At 35.3% G+C, this 21663-nt stretch overlaps 1 protein-coding gene across 1 annotated transcript; it reads left to right on the forward strand.

The window, feature by feature from the left end:
- Positions 1 to 513: 513 nt before the first annotated feature.
- LOC144441336 (LIM/homeobox protein Awh-like) lies at positions 514 to 21663 on the forward strand. Its single transcript, XM_078130891.1, has 5 exons — positions 514 to 558; positions 1009 to 1190; positions 10577 to 10803; positions 15624 to 15881; positions 21536 to 21663. Exons 1-5 carry the CDS (start codon positions 514 to 516, stop codon positions 21661 to 21663), a joined length of 840 nt encoding a protein of 279 aa, XP_077987017.1.

Here is a 21663-nt window from a genome sequence, read left to right on the forward strand (position 1 = left end):
CATACACCTCATCACAAAAAAGAAGTCTCCACTCGAGCTCTAGTTCCAACCTTTCTTTTTCTTCACGGCATGCTATCGCTAGACTGGTAAATCCAAATTTGTTTTATGATCCGCTAGTGCCCCATCATATGGTCTATGGTTGAATGTAACGTCTTTAAACTCATCCCCACGTAGGTGTCAAGAGCCAATCAATTAACGCGCTAGAATGATTGACAGATCAATACCACCTGTTGGGCAGACTCGCAAAGACGCCAACATGGCGGGAGGTCTCTTGTGGTAAGCTTAGCTGTGATTGGCTGAAGTGCTGTCATTGTGTGGGCTGGGATGGTACATTGAAGGTTATATTCTATTGCTATACGTAGGACTTCAATAGATAACACTGGCAATATATAACTTTAGCGTGTAACTCGAATGTGGACGCTCGTCGCAATTGTGCATCGAGAACGCGGCACTGCTCCTATATCGACGCTACTGTTGCTATTCTCGGGACTTCGCCTGTAGTAAAACATCATCATGTCTGACCAGGCAAGCAATGATAGCTTTGATGATCAGATGGAGGTAAGTTGTTATGAAGGATTGTACGCGTGTGTATGTATGCTGACTGAATATGTTTGACTTTCAATCATTAGCTCGTCATCAGTCTCACATGATTTTCTGTCCCCCCTGCTTACCACACTTCGTCGACGTATCTCATCGCTCCTCGAAATATTAGAGCAAAACAAACACCACACACTCACCACCACTGAAGTCCACGGTAATTTTAACATTCTGGTATTTCACATTTCCTACACTCGACTTTCGATTGACAATATTTTCATTGAAACCGTAACTGGGTATACACCTTACAAACAATTGGTAAACTAACACTCCCATTATCTAGCTGTTTTCATTCTGTCAATTCAAAACAATAAAGTACCACTTCTCGAGAGAAAAAAGTTTGTGGAACTACAGATTTTATTTTGACATATAATTGTGATCGTAAATACTAACTCGATGTTTTTCCTTCAGCAGGATGGCGAAGCGTGCATCGGATGCTCCCAGCCAATCGTTGATCGTTATCTGCTAAAAGTTGGCAGTCGGTCGTGGCATGTACGCTGTTTACGCTGCTCTGTTTGTAATACCAACCTCAGTGGGCAACAATCGTGCTTCACAAAGGACGAAAATATATATTGTAAAATGGATTATATCCGGTAAGTCTTGGACTCGTAAGAGAACATTTCATTTCAAATTCTGTATGATTGCCGTGATCCACAGGAGATAATCCAATTTCTACATGTCAATGAGTATGTATGTTTACGATCGTCATACAATTACACTTTCAGTTACATTGTGGGACTGTCGTACGGGCTGGTACAAGCATGCTGTATGTCAAACACGTTCAATGACCACTCCTGCGTCCAGTCAATCATTGTTCAAGCACCGTCCGTTAAAAAGCTCGGTGCATTTCGCTCGTTTTATTAAACCAAGTTTCAATTTTATGGTTAATGATACATTAACCATGAACACGATGAACGGGTACTTGTGTACAAAACAGCACGTGTTTCAAAGATAATACCATAGAATTCATTTGCTATAAAGATGGCATTTTAATTGTACTAAGGACATATGATTCCATTGTATCTACACACGGATTATTAATACCAATAGTATTAGTAGCACTCGTAATAATAACATAAATATTAATTCTTCGGCCAATACGTTTGATTATTTGGTTATGAAAATATACTTTCCGAAGGTAACGATCGTTTTCCCTTGGAATCGGTCATGCCTACAATCGTGTATATGCTCTAAGTTATGTAAACATTGCCGATATCTTCTATTTCTTTCACATGTTATACACGTGAAACATAAAAATATCACTGTGTAATAAAATAACTATTATACTGAATACGAAACGTCGAAATTGTAACATTCTCGGCGAAATCAAATTGATGGAGACTGATTTCAACGGGTTTAATTGTATTATCATATAATTAAATTTCATAGCCTTTCTCTACGTTTTGCCAACTTATCACTTCGTCTTTCAATTTATCTGACTACCTATGTACACTGTATTTCCTAACAATGCCAGCAGAGTTTGAGTGCCATTTTAAAAAATAAAACAGAAACAAACCTCGGGTAAATGTGTCACACACGATCACCGTTACCCACTTCATAATTCGTATAATATCCATAACACGCACGATCACCGTTACCCACTTCATAATCCGTACAATATCCATAACACACGACCCCCGTTACCCACTTCATAATCCGTACAATATCCATAACACACACGATCACCGTTACTCACTTCATAATCCGTACAATATCCATAACACACACGATCACCGTTACTCACTTCATAATTCGTACAATATCCATAACACACACGATCACCGTTACCCACTTCATAATCCGTACAATATCCATAACACACGATCGCCGTTACCCACTTCATAATCCGTACAATATCCATAAACACACACGGTCACCGTTACCCACTTCATAATTCGTACAATATCCATAACACACACGATCCCCGTTACCCACTTCATAATTCGTACAATATCCATAACACACACGATCACCGTTACCCATGTCATAAACCGTACAATATCCTTCATAATCCGTACAATATCAATAACAACACACGATCACCGTTACTCACTTCATAATCCGTACAATATCCATAACACACACGATCACCGTTACTCACTTCATAATCCGTACAATATCCATAACACACACGATCACCGTTACCCACTTCATAATCCGTATAATGTCCATAACACACACGATCCCCGTTACCCACTTCATAATCCGTACAATATCCATAACACACACGATCACCGTTACCCATGTCATAAACCGTACAATATCCTTCATAATTCGTACAATATCCATAACACACACGATCACCGTTACTCACTTCATAATCCGTACAATATCCATAACACACACGATCACCGTTACCCATGTCATAAACCGTACAATATCCTTCATAATTCGTACAATATCCATAACACACACGATCACCGTTACCCATATCATAAACCGTACAATATCCTTCATAATCCGTACAATATCCATATCACACACGATCACCGTTACCCACTTCATAATTCGTACAATATCCATAACACACACGGTCGCCGTTACCCACTTCATAATTCGTACAATATCCATAACACATACCATCTTTGTTAACCACTTTTCGACATGTTTTGTCATGTAAAAAAAGACTGACATAAAGTAAATATTCACTCCCTCACCAAACTGTTACCAACAACGAAAGGCGCCAATCGTTGTGAAAGAGCACAACAATGAAAACTAACTACAGTAGTTGTATGACTATGATGGTAATTTTGTGTCACTGGATGGATATTTAGGTCTCTAGATAGCCGGCATCGAAGTTTATCATAGTGCTTGTTTTTCAATCACTAGGTCATTGTACAATATAAAAGTTAGTTAGATTTTCATAAATAATATTGAATAAAGATTCGATCTTCATTACAAAATTACAATAGCGTAGACCCCAATCGGATTTTAGGTTTATGATACAAATAACTCACCTCTAACCGTGGTATTCTTGATAATCACCAAGTCATGTGCTGCAGTGATCACAACTCATAGTAAAAGACATACGGTGTGTGTATAACATCAACAGTTTACCTCCAGGCTTTGATCAAGATCATCCATATCTTGTACATTGGGTCAAACTCTGTTAAAATTGTTTCTTGCCAACGGCTTATTGTCGCACCTTCCTGTCATCTCGTTTTTGGAGTCTGAAAGATGGTTGATAAAATGCTTTTATATTCTCGTAAAATGCACTTTTGCTCCAAGGCCTGATTTCTGATACTACGTAAATGTATACAGAACGTAATAGGAGGGTATATGGTAGTCACGAGTTGGTTTGGAGGAATATCCAGTTAGGGTTAATACTAATACCTTGTGTACTTTCACAAACAAACAAACAAACAAACAAACAAACAAACAAACAAACACACAAACAAACAGACATACATACATACATACATACATACATACATACATATACACATACATACATACATACATACATACATACATACATACATACATACATACATACATACATACAACATGTACATACATACATACATACATACATACATACATACATACATACATACATACATACATACAACATGTACATACATACATACATACATACAACATGTACATACATACATACATACATACATACATACATACATACATACATACATACAACATGTACATACATACATACATACATACAACATGTACATACATACATACATACATACAACATGTACATACATACATACATACATACATACATACATACATACATACATACATACATACATACATACATACATACATACATACATACATACATACATACATACATACATACATATAGAACTAGCTTACAGGCAGAAACCCACATATATATATATATACATACATCAAGAAAATTTCGGTTGATCGTCCTAAATATATGATAGTCTTGACCGACCCATCCCTTTTGACATTAGATAAATTCGTTTCGATTCGGCTACTCCTAAACAAGACGTAAATTTCCTAGGCTTATAATTCAAGTTATGGTTTAACATTTCCATTATTATGTAGAGGTTTCATCCCAAATATTGGAATAAAGGTTTGTTTTCCTGAAACTCCGACAACATCCGAATTAATTTCCCCAAATATGAATAAAAAGTATCATACAACGTAATACATTGCTATCAGTTTATTGGCGATAGAATTTCTGTCTCGGAAGCTTTATGTCGGGAGAGAAATATAGACTACATAATGACAAAAAACAAAGTTCCACAGTAAGTAATGTATCGTACCAAAGGATTAAAAAACACTTCTTGACACCATTGTATTTACCTATCCTTTCATTCTACAATTCATAGATTGATATTCGTCACCTATCCGTCAACTAACTAACTAACTCATTTGTTCGTTCGCCAACCGTTCTATGCTTCAATAATGTGAGCACTGCCAATATATTGTATTTCAGTTAGTTATTGTTATTATTTCTAACATGAAGATAGGGACAAAGTCAATTCAAGAGATTATTTGCTGATGTTACTACAGCGTTCTAATAAATACGGTGACACGACTAGAACTTCTTATCTTCGTTGCCGGTTGTAGTCTTCAGTCACTGTCAGTTCACATTCATTTCGGTGGACTTCACTGAAATAACAGCTAGGAGATATTTTTAGGAAGTGATATAAGTTCGGCTGAACATTTACCACTGTACACATCTTATTAAACTGATATGGGTATCCTTCGAATATTTGGCAGTAGTAAACAACATCTAATCGCATGTCTGTATACGTAGTTATAGTTTGAGTATCGAACTCTTCAATCGCCATAAGATCGAATACTGAGATTGTAAGAAAGTAAAGCTTGTCTGTAAGTGCTTGAAAGTAGACATTTCGAAATGTTCACATGATCTACATAATGTGAAATCCTCGATCGTCCTTGAATGTTAACAGTGATATTCTGTTACATTTTGTAACAATCGGATGTCGGAAGGGCAAGTGGATTTCTTTGTTTTGTGTGCTGTACAGCATGTGAGGCCAAGCTGCATCCTTGCTAGCGTATTTCCCCCTTCTTCTCATCACGTTTATGCGGTGGAAAATCAAACAACCGCTTCCTTTATGGTGAAAATTAAAACCTAGACTGTACATAACTGAAGACCTATATTATGAGCTTTATTTTAGTCACATTCCGAAAACTAAAACTAAAGAAGGAAAGAACCATTTTTTTTGGCCAAAGTATAGTAGTGGACATGAAGCCTCGTGACTTTATATAGAATAATTACATTTTTTGAGTTCCCGACATTATTATCAGAATAATTTCGATTTCATAATTACAAGCCCATAAATGTTGAATATTGTGTTTCTGAGTTGTGAATGGGTCATTTACAAAACTTGCATACTTCGGTGTTTCTATCGGCATTTGTAGTAAATACGTGACTGATCCAAACACGGTGGTAGTTGTTAAAAGGAACGTACTAAGAAAGGCAAATTGAATACGATAAAGACTCCGATTCCGTCTCTATTGTGTGTCTACATAGGAAGTGAAGCTAGCGTTGGCCTTTGATGACAATCGTGATATCGCACCTTTTCCGTCAAGTATTCAATCCGGTGGGATTTCGAACAGCTCACACCGAAAGATCGCTTCATTTCAGCCGCAGGGAACAATGCATAGAATAGCAAATGATACAAAGTCGAATGATCGGAGAAACCCTAACGTGTTTTGCGGCAAACATTGATGTATGTCTGTGAAACATCTATCAAGGTATAAAGTCAGACCCACAGAGGCTTGGGTATAGTGACTTAATTGGATGCAGCAAGCGAAGAAGGTGTAAACAGCACACTCGCCTTTAGTGTTGAATCAAGTTTTATCAAAATAAATCAAATAAAATATTGGAGTTTCTCTAATCTATTTGGTAACATGTCTTTGTTTTCTTTAGACCGTAAATCTATTCTTAACAAAGTTCGTGTCTATAGATTGGGAGTTGAAATTATAATTAAAAGTTGTTTTCTTTAAACGGATCGTGTTTGCACTGTATTGTATATATTGAGATAAAAAAATTCTAGAATAAATCTTCGCTGTCTGGTGTATTCTGTACACAGAAGCTCTAAAGTTTTGGTAGAAAATGCTTTAAAATGATTTTAAAAATGTCTCCAGAATATCTATCGACAACTTGAAGATAAACGATTCTATTGGTAATAGTCCTCGGACGTAAGCTTGTTTAAAATTATAAACCCCACCCAATGTTTCATTTGACCACATTCTTCATTCTTTAATTTGTTATTCATTTTAAATCTTATCCGATGATATTTTAAAATAGATTTCGTCAATGTCTGCGATCGACATGACTGATTTAAAGAAGAAATTGTCAGCTTATCACGTGACATTTTAATAAAACAACAAAGAATAAATAATCATTATAAATGAAAACACATTTAAATAATTTGAATATTGATACGTCACTCCATACTTAGAAATGTATTAACAGGATAAACAACACAACACAACACAACACAACACAACACAACACAACACAACAAAACACCACACCACAGCACACCACAGCACAACACAACACAACACAACACAACACAACACAACATGATATATAGTCTATAGTAGGTGACCCTTTAAAATTCTTTGATAGTGTCCAGAATATAATAAGGTTTTAAAGTTCTCTTTGGAAATGACCATAAAATTAATAGATTAGTCTGATAATTTCTTTTTTATATACGTAAAGTGAAATATTACCGTCACGGCAAACACCATTACTGCTGCCTGATGTTGAGTTAACGTATACTGTCAAACATCCCCGCCAGACAGTATCACAGATAAACCAAATATGTCAAAACACTAAAGGAGTGAAGAAAAGTCTTTGTTATTGTCGATTTTAACAGATGAATGTAACATAATGAACCTATTGCTCACACGTCAGAGCTCAAATACTGAGAATAAAATAAATGTAACAGTTCGCGAATGATGTGTTATTATTAGCACGGTCCAACGAGTTTTTAGCCATTAACTTTGTTATCCAGTTGTCAAGAATCAAGAAATGACATATAAACTATCTCACAGTACAAAGTTCTAATCTATTTTTAAAAGACTGTGTGAAAACTGTGAATGATTTGTAACATTTTTTACATTTCTGGCAAATATTGCAAAGCACAAAAAGTGATGTAAACAATCCCTTGAACAAATGTCGTAAACGAATACCGTGTGCATGATGCCGGACTTTGATTACGTGTTTCTTGTTATGTGTAGTTATACATAAATGTGTGGTGAACAAAAAACTAAAGAGAAGTCTTGAATGAAGGATTAAAAAACCAAAATATGAAAATAAAGGATAGTTCAACTATCGCTACAAATTGCCACTCGAAACAAAATACAAATTGAGTAACATATTTAGTAATCTCCGGAGACGATGCTGTACAAATCCAACCCGAGGGCATTTTAGCGCCTACTGAGCCAGAAAATCGTGATTTGAATTCGATGGTTCGTTATGACTTCCATCAAATTAGAATTCAAAAGCATCATTGATGATATTCAGCTATCGGTGTATTACAAATGGAATGATTTTGAACACTGTTGAATCTTTCATTGTCCAAACTAAGAGTCCAAATGTTATATTATATTATTTAAGACATTTTGGATCAGGTAGCCAAGAATTCAAACCAATATAATGCCTTCGTTTTCTATTTGACTTTCATTAATTTTATTACAAAGTGATATCCTAAAATGTTTTTGATGTTAGCGTAATATTTTAATAATCATGAACAAGAAGTATTGCCCATTTTGTCATATTTTTTCCAAGTTATTGAAAAAACATCGAAACGAACAAAAATACCCTGAACTATTGATAATTTTTATAAGAGGCTAATTGGCAATGACACGTGACAGACAATATTGGCTATTATTATAAAATGCTCTGGTGAATTGAACTAAATAATGACTTAATATCATGAACAGTGGCATTTGTTACACGTCTCTCTCGATATGATTGTAACCAAACCGTAACGAAACAATGAAGACAAGCAATTACAAATATGTAGAAATGTGTAATAAACACATTAAACGTCATTTATGAAAATTACTCCTTGATTTCGTATTATGTAAATATATGGATTAACAAAACGAAAACAACCAAGATTTCGGCAAATGTTCAGCTGTTCTAAAATATTTGGTTTGTACTAGGACTACTAGGATTATTCTTACTACGATATTAGGTCTTACAATCACACACGACATTCAATCGACGTTGTTAGAAATGTGTGGACGCCGGTAGGTCTTTTTACATCGTAGAGTTAATCCCAAACGTCAGTTATTCTCAAGTTTTTATGTGGATCGAGATCACCTTATCTAAACACTGTTTAGACTTTTTTTAGTTTGGTGTACATAGTATTTGGTGAACGTGTAGTGTTTGGTGTAGTAGTATTTGGTATAGGTAGTATGTGGTGTAGGTAGTATTTTCACTGATAAACTGTGATGCTATAGCGAGTGCAAATACTACCGTTATAAATGTCGTGTGTGTGTGTGTGTGTGTGGGGGGGTATTTTAAAGAAACTTTTCTGGGGGGTTTAAAGAAAAATTTATCGACGGATCACAAACCTTTTGTTAATTGAATGAAATAACAGCTGACATTATGTTTACAGCTGTTGTTGATACTATTATAATAATATGTATACTTCATAATTAAAAATATGATAAAATATAGTAACACATGTAACACATTTGGTGTCATATTTCAAATTTACTCCAAAATATACCCCCAACTACGATTTTGTGCACTTTGAAACTCCCCCAGCCATTAATCAATTTTACTGTGGATAACACAATACACACGACTTGGAGATAATTTATGTATTAAATTTATGCATTTTTAATTTCGGTTTCACATATGGACTTATCAATACTCAGTTTAAATAATGAGGACACTGTTCTTGCTCCGTATTTCAAGGTTTGATTACGTGCTTAAAGTGTAGCCAACTTTCATGTCAAGATAGTGTATTCTAGTTGTCATCCACTCCATGTGTTTGATTGTTAAAACAATAAACGCTCTACACACAGAAAAAAATCACTCCTTATTTCGTTGTTACTGTTTCTACTAATCATCCCGTTTTCTTTCTTTTTTGCGCTTAAAATAGTGTTCAAAACCACATGTTGCTGTCTAAAACATAGTCAACATTTCACTTTATTTGAATGTCAGTCTATACCTAGCCAAGTTAAGACTTTGTAGCAGACACCAGCAGTTACACTTACTACATAATGCAAAAGTTCTCACAAATAAAAGCTGTTATTTCCCCCTCGATTATAACTCGATAAATATGCGATATGTAACATTAAAGCAGATTACGAAATTTGTTGGTACAACAGGTGTACATCTGATTAATAGTTTGTGTGTTAAAGAGCTATTTTAGTAACAGATGAAATTCAAGTAGAAATTTTCCTAATAAAAACGTTGGAGAACACATATTATTTTTGGACAAGTTTTGTTAAGATTGTTAACGTTCTACCCGTTACTCCCACTCCGTCGTTGTATTCAATAAAATTATCTTTACGTACTTGCCAAAGTAGAAATTTGACATTTGAACCTGTCAGACGTTCTGTCTATCACAATATTCTAATGTTCGCGTGTCATTTATTTAAAAAAAATATTATTTAAGTATTTTCCGCCATCGTCGTGACATGACATGGCCTATTTAAGATAAAATTACACCATTCCTCGCGAGAATTTAATTCTTCCGCGAAGAAGAAGGTTTGGAAAGGGGAAATGGGAGAGAAAATAAATCCATCGCTTTAACGATGAAGAGAGATATTCCAATACTCACTGAGCAGAGCAGTACTATAGTATTGTATTAGTATTTACGACAATTCCATAGACTATGTAACCCCGTTGATGTCGAAGATGAGCATCACTGTCTTCTCGTTACGTACATAGCTTTTTGCTGACATTTCAATATTTTACCGATTTGTGAATATTTTTACACAGAAAAATAAATGTTTATTGTTGTTCATTTTTCAGGCAGTTTGGAACAAAATGTGCCCGATGCATGAGGAATATACAATCGAATGACTGGGTGAGGAAAGCTAAAAACCACGTGTACCATTTAGCTTGTTTCGCTTGTGATAACTGTAAACGACAACTGTCGACGGGGGAAGAATTTGCCATGCAAGAAAATAAAGTACTATGCAAAACACACTACTTGGAACTATTAGAGAGTTCGTCAGATACATCGGAAACAAAAGAAGGTGAGTCCTACTACTCTACCAACACAAGTTATTGGCAATTATGTGTTTTGAGGTTGTGTTGTGTTGTGTTGTGTTGTGTTGTGTTGTGTTGTGTTGTGTTGTGTTTTGGGGTTGTGTTGTGTTGTGTTATGTTGTGTTGTGTTGTGTTGTGTTGTGTTGTGTTGTGTTGTGTTGTGTTGTGTTGTGTTGTGTTGTGTTGTGTTGTGCAGTGTACCGTCGTGTTCCGTTGTTGTCATATATTTTGTGTTGTATTTAATTGTTTACATACTGTACTGTACTGTTGTATCTGTATAATTTATCAAAGTTACACACTATCGATAACATAAACCAAGATTTTCAATAGAAATATATTTCTCATTCCAATTGTAACGTCGTCTGCTCGAGTATTACCAATTCTTTATCTGTACGAAAGGAAAAAACAACAACTGACTATAGTGGTATTTCGGAATTAAACACTAACAAGTCTGCCGGGTAAATGTCTGTACCATAAATTGTGTATTACTAGTAAATTATTACCTATACCAAATATCAAATCAAATATCTAATGAGTTGATTCCCTCCAAAAAATGAAAGACAACTATATCTTGCCTTTTATTTATTAAAAGTTTATTTGTTGTGAAACACATAAATGGTTGACTTAGTATGATATTTCTTGTAAAGTAAGTATAAACCACGTCTACCATTTCTGTCACTGTATAAAATGTTAATCTTCATCTACAGTTTACAAATTGGAGAATTTAAACAGATGCTACAATGTGATTCCATCGTGACTTAATTGACAAACTTTTAATTATCCATATTTTCTTTGAAAAAAAAAACGTCTCCTATTGTGTTCACATCTCCAGGGATTTGTTTCTCTTCAGACGTGGAGTGAGTGAGACCAGGCTGTGGCCAGAGATGGTCACTCACTCTCCAGATGTGGCAGCCTGGTATTCAGCTTATTGGCATTGTGTAGATAGGTTTATTACGTAACATAAACTGATCAGAAGGCATGACATGTTTTGTATTGTGATGTGATGATCAAACTACATATGTGACTACCAGTCTCTATCTCAAGTATAATCCATTGAATAATTGTAACAATACACAAGTTGACAAGTGTACACTTATGTGTATGTATGTATGTATGTATGTATGTATGTATGTATGTATGTATGTATGTATGTATGTATGTATGTATGTATGTATGTATGTATGCAAAAAGCGATTTTTTTTCGTCAAATGTCTTTTCCGAATCAAATCTGACATTATAGATGAACGATCACATTTCAAACAACCAAATTAAAAAATGTCTACTATGGTGACGTCACGTGTTTATTAAACATTGACATATTTCTGTGATATTAAATAAAAGAATAAATGGAATCTTTAGAGTTATTTTGTCTGTTATACATGTCCTGTCACTTTCGCCTAAAATATCATGGAAATGCGATCCTATTTGTGTCAGGTGAAAGATACTTAATCCCAATGAATTGTCTAATTGTCGCCATATCTAACGACCCCACTGCGTTAAATGCGTTCATTTACCTTGCCAATGTTTTCATCTGTAACGTTACATGAAGAAAGTGGGGAATTACCACATTATTTCAGCACCCCACGACTTAAAAGTTCCCTTTCTTTTATTCCAGAGTAATTTTACTCCCCGTGTATATATTCACATGTTTAAATAGTAAACGTTCTAAATTCAACATTTAATGCAGTCAGTGTTATCTCCGTGTTCTCCTTAGAGAGTCCCGCTGTGTGCTAAATGTGTAAAGCCATAGGCAACGAGTCACTTGCACAATAGCACAAAACAACCTGCAAACAGCGATGTCGAGATGTCACTTTCTGTATCGAAAATGGCGAAGGACACCCGTTCTTTCACACCATTCAACGCAAAGCGAGATAAACAAGAAACAAATAAATTCGTTGAATCCTTAGAAATCGATATATTACCACATGATATTCTGAAGTCCACTGTCAATAGGACCTTGTTATTTTACAACCTGGCGTACGGGTGAGTGTCTGCCGTATGTCCTATTACACAAGCCATGCAAAGTTGGTATAGCTAGCTACGTTATTTGTTATGGTTATGGTTATGGTGAAGGCTATACTATGAGTCGCACGGACAATGAAAACCCCCTATCCCCCCAGGTTAACAAAACCACAACGGTGTCTAGTTTACTTCTATTTGCTTGATGCGCATTTGGAGTTCACGATAATTATCCCTCGTGGTCATGTTGAAGTTATGTGTAACTAGATATGGTGTTATCATCATTGAATACTTTGAATTATGTAAGCTTTATTAAGTTATTGTTGATATTAATACGTTGTTGTTGTTGTTGTTGTTGTTGTTGTTGTTGTTGTTGTTGTTGGTGGTGGTGTTTTTGTTGATGTCAGTGTGTGTGTATGTGTATGTGTGTCTGCAGTCTTACCTGCTATACTGATGAACGTGAACTTTGACCTAGCATCCAAATGTCATTACAACCTAAAAAATACAAAAAAAAATCGACACTAAATTGAACGTACCATTTTGTAAAATTAGTTGAAAATGTTATATAGTGATCATTAATTTATGTCATAAATAACGAAAATATGAAATATTACATTTTATACCAATATAGAATGTGACAAAACTTACAAATCAATCTCTCAAAAAATGATAATTAAAATCAAATGAAAGGCTTTAATAGTTTGGATTTGGGTATGTTTGCATCTGTTGCTATATGGTAGCCGATAAATGATAAATCTGGAATGGTCATTTTGACCGCAGATCTTGGAGCGGACTCCCTGGTCTATGGTAACACCATACAGTCATATCACCTAACGACCAGGCTCTAAAATTCGGGGTCCTACAACAAGACTCATAGAATGAAAATAAACAACTAAATGTCAAAAGGGAATTCACTCTTTTTTTAAACAAAGTCGATATAAAATAAATACAGTTAAAGTTCCACTAAAATCGTCAAATATCAAACTTGTCGATGTTAAGTTATTAGAATATTGTAAAATTCTCTTCACTGTCTCTTCCCTATTCTGTCACCTTGTGATACCTAAACACACACCGTACTAAAAACTAAAAATTCAAATTTATCATGTGAGCTTTTTGATCTTGACTGTAACCTCAATTCAAAAGAGTGATACAGGGCTTAAAAAATGGCACTCCCGACTTGCAGAAAAATGCTTAGGTAAAGGGCTGGCATTCTGAATAATTGTCAATTTTCATTTAGTATACATGCGTAGATGGGGTTAAACGGTGTTTCGTTGTACGTCACGTGCAGACCCAATTCACTGTGCCATCATATCCGACAACATGCTGTGAGCACTGACATATGAGGAGTACCGAATACATCACAGCTTGAAGCCAGTCTCGCAATAAATTGGCGGGCATGTTATCTTGAAAATTGCGTTAAGTAAACGACATAACCGATTTAAAGTCATTTTTATTTTAAAACAGATCTCAATTATAGGTCGTTTAATTTGACCTACGTTTCCAGCAGGGGGCTAAATTTAAGAAAATATGGTTTGATACGAGGTCGCATCTCAGTGACAGAATAAAATATTTACATGTACATGCTATGTTACATTGCTTTAAACGACATATTTGTTTCATTATTTAACTCCATATGCATTTCTTTATTTAACGAAACGATAATTATGTACTATGTGTATGTTGACGTGTGTATTTTTCAACTTGTAAACCTTAACAAAACATTAGTATTAGCTACATTGACAACAATAGATTTGACTTGTCTTCTTGTCATACTTTATCAGATCGCAGACGAAATAAAAAAGAAAAGAACATTTGGGGCCAAAGACACTCGCCAGAATTCTTTTCAGCCGTAAACAAATATCATCATGGGAAGACAGTGATTAATCCACGGCATTAGTGTAACCGTTGTGTTCAACCCAAATTTCGCCCTGAAACCTCGATAGATAACAGAATAAATGAAACAAACTTTGCTAACAGTTTGTTAGATTTGCAAATTTTAGATGTAACTCAAGTTAAAAGTTTAAGAAAATTGAATGATGAACTTATCACATACTTGAATACAGTCCCCAAAATATCAACTTTGTCTACTAAAAGGTTGCACGTCAACACACTGTGCTACGTAGGCTGTGTCAGAAGTAGAAATTTGAACATTGTTAAAAAAAAGCCACGATAACAAATAATCCAGATGTCTTTGAAAGTTTACGATGACTTTTGTACAAGTGTTTGATTCAATTTAAGCCTCGAGCGTTACAATTTACGCCAAAACTCCGTTAGAAACTTGTAATTCCCCGTTCTTATAACAAGATTAATGATCGTGCCCTGGTCATTGCAGGACCTAGACTATGGAATTCCATTCCTGATGAACTCAAAGACCTTTCAGAACTTGAACTTTTTAAACAAAAAACTTAAAACACACCTCTTTAAAATGTATCATGAATTGTGATTTGGTTATTTGACTGAGAGTACAAAATTTATATTATTTTAGTGGTCATTTACGTTCGTTTTAATATTTGACATTTTTAAGGCTTTTATAACAAGTCTCAGTCTATAATTTTAATGACCATTCACTATCCTTTTAACATTTGACATTTTAAGGGTCTTAACGATATACTTGTCTTTGTAGCATTCACCTTATTTATGTTTTTGTGTTTTATGTGCAGCGCTTTTGAATATTTTAAATAGAAAAGGCGCTTTAGAAAATAAATAAACTTAAACTTAAACTTAAACTTTTATATAGACTACTGTCAAACTTGTCTCAGAAGACGCCATCTTTCTCTAAGAGTTTCGCCTTTCTTTATATTTATGGTTTTCTGGTACATCCTTTAATTGTATAATGTCTTTTTGTCAGAAAATGGTCAAAGTCGACACAACCCACGAACGAAGCGTGTACGTACTACATTCACTGAGGAACAACTGCAAGTGTTGCAGGCCAACTTTAACGTAGACAGTAACCCGGATGGTCAAGATCTAGAACGGATAGCACAGATCACGGGACTTAGTAAACGAGTTACTCAAGTGTGGTTCCAGAATTCCAGGGCGAGACAGAAAAAACACAGCACTTCAACTAAATCATCGCCTGGACCGCCAGATAACAACAATCAAATTGGTAGGTCGTGTATTTGTCGTAGTAGCGAACTGAAAATGTACATTTTAGATAAATGTCGGGAACTTATGTTTATTTGTAAAGTTTATTTGAGTTTAAAATCAATTGCGTTTTTCTCATTAAATGACCACAACCAAATAATCAATATGAGAATTCAATGATTGTGTCATCCACGGCAACATTATGAGTTTACAACCCTTTTGATAATTCTATTATCGTTGCCATGGCAATATAATGTGATGATATGGCCGAAATAAGGAGTGAAAATGTGTTAATTGCAAAGTAGTACGTAAAGTAGTGTAATTGAGAGAATTCGTCGGACACGGCCAACACTTTAGGTAGATTGCTCTGTTTACGACTCACAATAGTAGGCATGATTGGAAAAACCACCACCCTGCTGTTCGAACTCGATGGTTTGGCAGTTTTGATAATTCACACTTCTTGTTGAGTAAATCGTCCAGATATACATGTATGAGATTCGTGTGACTTCCGTCGATGTATTTTGTATTCAGCTATATAATCGACCTCGGCAAAGAAAATGGAAAATTTACTCAGGTAATATAAACAAAGTGTGTTTACGATAACCAGACCGATCCTAGTTTAAACCGCCGACCCTAAACATTTTTCAAACATTTAAAGCAAAAAGATCAGAAATTCTTTGTCTACTTGACCACCATGCACGTCTCACGGTTTTCTGTCTCCAGCGATGTCTATACATATTTCATCAAACTATCACAGAATGGGTATTCTGACCGACATTTCGTTTCGTTTTGGGTCGCAGCAATATTTTTCAAAAATAAAAACAATTGAAAAGATAAGATAAGATAAGATAAGATAAGATAAAATAAAATCCCGACCTACTAACCCTATTTTCTGAGGCTATATTATCGGAAACAAACAATTATTTCCCCTGCCAAATTACATTTAGAAAACAAATCTGTCGTTTACTATTTCATTCCGTTGGATCTTATTAATATTTGGATTTTCTGAGAAGAGCCTGTGTGTTAAATGTATTGGTTAGTTGCCAAACGTTGAGATTTCCTTTGCTTTCAATTCATTGACTTGTACACAAGTAGCACGTATTTCGTTACCACTGTAAATGTGTCCTTTATCAAGCTGTCACAGTGATTAACATAACGATTTAATTGTCTATTGTCTTATCAACTTAATTAGTCGTAACAATTCTAATGTTGGCACGTAACAGGCTTACAGTATAGGTATACATAATTAGTCAGTCACGTCAATATAGCCAAGCCAACAAAAGCAAACGCCAGGAGATCAAATAACAAATTCGTGTAATTTCATGTCAGATCCGCTGGTATTAGAAAATCATCCATTTAACCCCCTTCAGTAGTTCTGTATATCAGTAAAACACAATATACGATTTGTTTGGTAACATTAAGGCTTATATTTTTACGCCAATATTTAAGTACAGGTTTTACAATTGAGGTTTGTTTCTGTGTAAGATTAATTATACATTTGTCAGTTTTTTTCACAGCAAATGACATAATTTAGCGTGAAACCCTTGCCAATGGCAAAGTTCAATACTCCGTTTACGGGTTCGTTAACAGATGATGACATATGACAATCCAAAAAAACAAAAAAACATCGTACATTTGCATTAATGACCAAACATTGGGTCCAGTCTTAAACTCCTATTCTTACAAGCCAGATTATATATTTCTGCTGACGCAATGAATTACATCACGGCCTCTGACGAGCACGTCACGCCATAAAGAGTCACGGCCTCTCCGACGAGCACGTCACGCCATAAAGAGTCACGGCATCTCTGAGGAGCACGTCACCATAAAGAGTCACGGCCTCTCTGACGAGCACGTCACGCCGTACGAATCATGTGGTTTACTACACTGTAAACTCTACCTTCATTTATTTGGGACAGAACATCGTAACATATTTCACACTGTTGATCACCTTAACCGTCTGATAATAAACAGTGTTGATATGCCAAAAATATTATGAAAATACACCAAGTATCGAAACAAGTGATCTTCTAATAATTGAAAATCCATATTAAGAAATTTCATGTTCTGACAACACTAGTTCAAGGAAAAGTGGGCCTTGAAACAGTAAAGCGTCGTGGCCATTCCTGAAGACCGGTGACGTGTTATAGGGTATTTCTTTAAAGTGTACCGTTCACATCTCTTCAAATTGAAACGTACATTCTGCTTCAAATGAATTGAATCACCGTGGGCATCCAGGAGAACGGAAATTACAACTGGTCACTCCACTGCATCAATAATTACTTCATAATTACAAAAATTCTATGACGACTTTAATTAATTTTCGGACAACCTTACAGAGATCGAATTAAATTCTTGGAGATACACGCCACGCATTTTGTCTCTTTTTCGATTTGGGAATTCGATCACCGCATGACCGCTACAGAATTAGACTAGGTACAAAAGAAACGTACTACTGAGAAGGACGTAATTGAAATGATAAAATTAATATCTTGGCCTCCTTTGTTTTTTGTTTTATTAAATTGAACCAAGTTGTTTGACATGACAAGTAATAAAGCTAAAGTGGTAATAACTCGTACTTTAATCATACCACGTAGAGGGATGTACAATTACTCCACGTGTCATTACAGCTTCAGCCGCGATCACTATTCTGCGAGTGCACGGCGTCCATTATGTCATTTCTTAGACTGACTCCAAGGGTAATATTATAACTAATATACTGGGTACTGACAACGGTAAACAATATCAGCTAATCAAAAAGCTATATTAAAATAGTAAGATACAAATATAGTTATATGTAAAGCCTTACACGAGTGGCGAGTGTTTCTATAGCAATAAGGGTGAATTCGTTGTAGATATGTGTATTAGAGATACTTACCGATCAGCTATTTGTGGAATATGAGGTGTAACTCTCTATTGTCGGGGATTATTAAAACCCAGTGTTTACTCGACATAAATCTTTAACCTACACACCAAAAGGCGTGAAAATACTAGAGGAGAGAACAAAAGAATAACATGTATAGTTGTGTTCATCTTATTGTGGAAAATCCGATGTACATCATAGTCATATCGCAACTGATGTAAGGTGTGAAAATTGAATCTCTTCACTTGATAAGGGTCAATGCGGCACCCTTTGTCTTCTATAAGGCGCCTAGTCTTTCTTAGAACCTGTAGATATCATAATATTTATGCTAATGTGTTTCACTGTATATGATGAATGTGATGACATAAACGAGGAACATTGTGTACCAGATAGTATTCGTCATCTAGGAACATTGTGTACTAGATAGTATTCGTCATCTACGAACATTGTGTACTAGATAGATAGTATTCGTCATTTAGGAACATTGTGTACTAGATAGTATTAGTAACCGTCATCTAGGAACATTGTGTACTAGATAGTATTCGTCATCTAGGAACATTGTGTACTAGATAGTATTCGTCATCTAGGAACATTGTGTACTAGATAGTATTCGTCATCTAGGAACATTGTGTACTAGATAGTATTCGTCATCTAGGAACATTGTGTACTAGATACTATTCGTCATCTAGGAACATTGTGTACTAGATAGATAGTATTCGTCATCTAGGAACATTGTGTACTAGATAGTATTCGTCATCTAGGAACATTGTGTACCAGATAGTATTCGTCATCTAGGAACATTGTGTACTAGATAGTATTCGTCATCTACGAACATTGTGTACTAGATACTATTCGTCATCTAGGAACATTGTGTACTAGATACTATTCGTCATTTAGGAACACTGTGTACTAGATAGTATTAGTCATCTAGGAACATTGTGTACTAGATAGTATTCGTCATCTAGGAACATTGTGTACCAGATACTATTCGTCATCTAGGAACATTGTGTACTAGATAGTATTCGTCATCTAGGAACATTGTGTACTAGATAGTATTCGTCATCTAGGAACATTGTGTACTAGATAGTATTCGTCATCTAGGAACATTGTGTACTAGATAGATAGTATTCGTCATCTAGGAACATTGTGTACTAGATAGTATTCGTCATCTAGGAACATTGTGTACTAGATAGTATTAGTCATCTAGGAACATTGTGTACTAGATAGATAGTATTCGTCATCTAGGAACATTGTGTACTAGATAGTATTCGTCATCTAGGAACATTGTGTACTAGATAGTATCAGTCATCTAGGAACATTGTGTACTAGATAGTATTAGTCATCTAGGAACATTGTGTACTCGATAGATAGTATTCGTCATCTAGGAACACTGTGTACTAGATAGTATTAGTCATCTAGGAACATTGTGTACCAGATAGTATTCGTCATCTAGGAACATTGTGTACTAGATAGTATTCGTCATCTAGGAACATTGTGTACTAGATAGTATTCGTCATCTAGGAACATTGTGTACCAGATACTATTCGCCATTTAGGAACATTGTGTACTAGATACTATTCGCCATTATAGCATAGATGTAATGTTGACAATTGAAGATGAAATAAAGTCCAATTAAGGTGTTCACACCGATGACAACAATTTCGATAACGTTTAGATGTTATCTTTTTGTCGGCATCAAGATGTCATGTCGCTGTTTAATCTTTCCCCTCCCTCCCTCCCTCCCTCCCTCCCCCTTCATTGTTATTGTTTTTGGTGTTTTTGTAGTGATGGTAATTTTATTTATTCTAAACAATGTTGCGCGTTCCCATTTCTCATCACCCTTCTTCCAAAAATATAATCCATCAAAAATTTAAATAATAGTTATACACAAATCTATATTGAACGAAATCGAACTAAGACGACCTGCAACAATATACAGAAATCAAAGAAAGAGCCACTCCCAAAAATCCGATCTAAGAGTAATTTAATAAATAACCTCTGTTTGAATTCATAGACAAGTATTACATTGTATACTATCTATTCCTATAAAACATGGAATAACACAATTGAAATGAAGAGATGAAGGATTTAGAACTTGAATCAATTCATTCTTGATCTAAAATCAAATACGTAATTTACAACCAAGAACTATTATATCGTCATTTGGCAATTTGTAGGCAAATGTTTATGGGTAGTTTTGTAATAATTGTACATATCCGGGAACGAAATGGTGGTCATCGTTGTCAACTGAATAGACAATTGCCGCCATCCTTTATTAGCCTTGCAAACGATCAGAAATCGATTAACGGACTATTAGACATCATCAAGAGATGTCAAATTACCTTGAAAGACGGAAACAGTATAAACACTACGAACACATTCCACTTGGTTGATGATTGTATTTGATCGACCGAAATATCACCATCATTATTTCTCCCTCGAGATGGCGGGAAATTCGGTACTACGCGAGTGTGTGTCCTGGCGGGAGCCGGTGTTATTTACACGTTTCGTGAGGCGGAAAAGTTCACCACGGAAAGATTACACGATCATCAAATTGAGCGAGAAAATAAACACAAGTTAGTGATGCGACGATGATTTCATTTAGTGAACAAGTCATGGTCTCATGTTCGAGTCGATCTCTTTGGGATTTTCAATTTTCGAAGGCAAGTATCATTGAACAGTGCTTGGCTTTCCTCACTGACAGCTTTCAATACATGACGATGCTTTGCCTACAACCAAAATACATTTTATTTCATATAAGTACAAACTAACTACAAACACAATAACCGTTCTTTTCAATCTATGCATTTCAGGATACGACCACTCTCCACCGGAACTGTTGAAGTCACCCCACCACCCTCCACCTTGCCACAAATGTGGAATGCATTACTGTATGTGTTTAGAAGTGACAGCGCCACCAAGTGGTACATGTGCATCGTGA

This window comes from Glandiceps talaboti, chromosome 10, assembly GCF_964340395.1.
Source record: "Glandiceps talaboti chromosome 10, keGlaTala1.1, whole genome shotgun sequence".
In the NCBI taxonomy this organism is placed as follows: Eukaryota; Metazoa; Hemichordata; class Enteropneusta; family Spengelidae; genus Glandiceps; species Glandiceps talaboti.

Bases quoted from the DNA above. Each gene is read 5' to 3' on its own strand.
- LOC144441336 (XM_078130891.1), top strand. From the start codon at position 514: ATGTCTGACCAGGCAAGCAATGATAGCTTTGATGATCAGATGGAG. The intron at 559-1,008 runs GTAAGTTGTTAT...TTTTTCCTTCAG, and splicing joins GCTTTGATGATCAGATGGAG to CAGGATGGCGAAGCGTGCAT. The intron at 1,191-10,576 runs GTAAGTCTTGGA...TTCATTTTTCAG, and splicing joins TGTAAAATGGATTATATCCG to GCAGTTTGGAACAAAATGTG.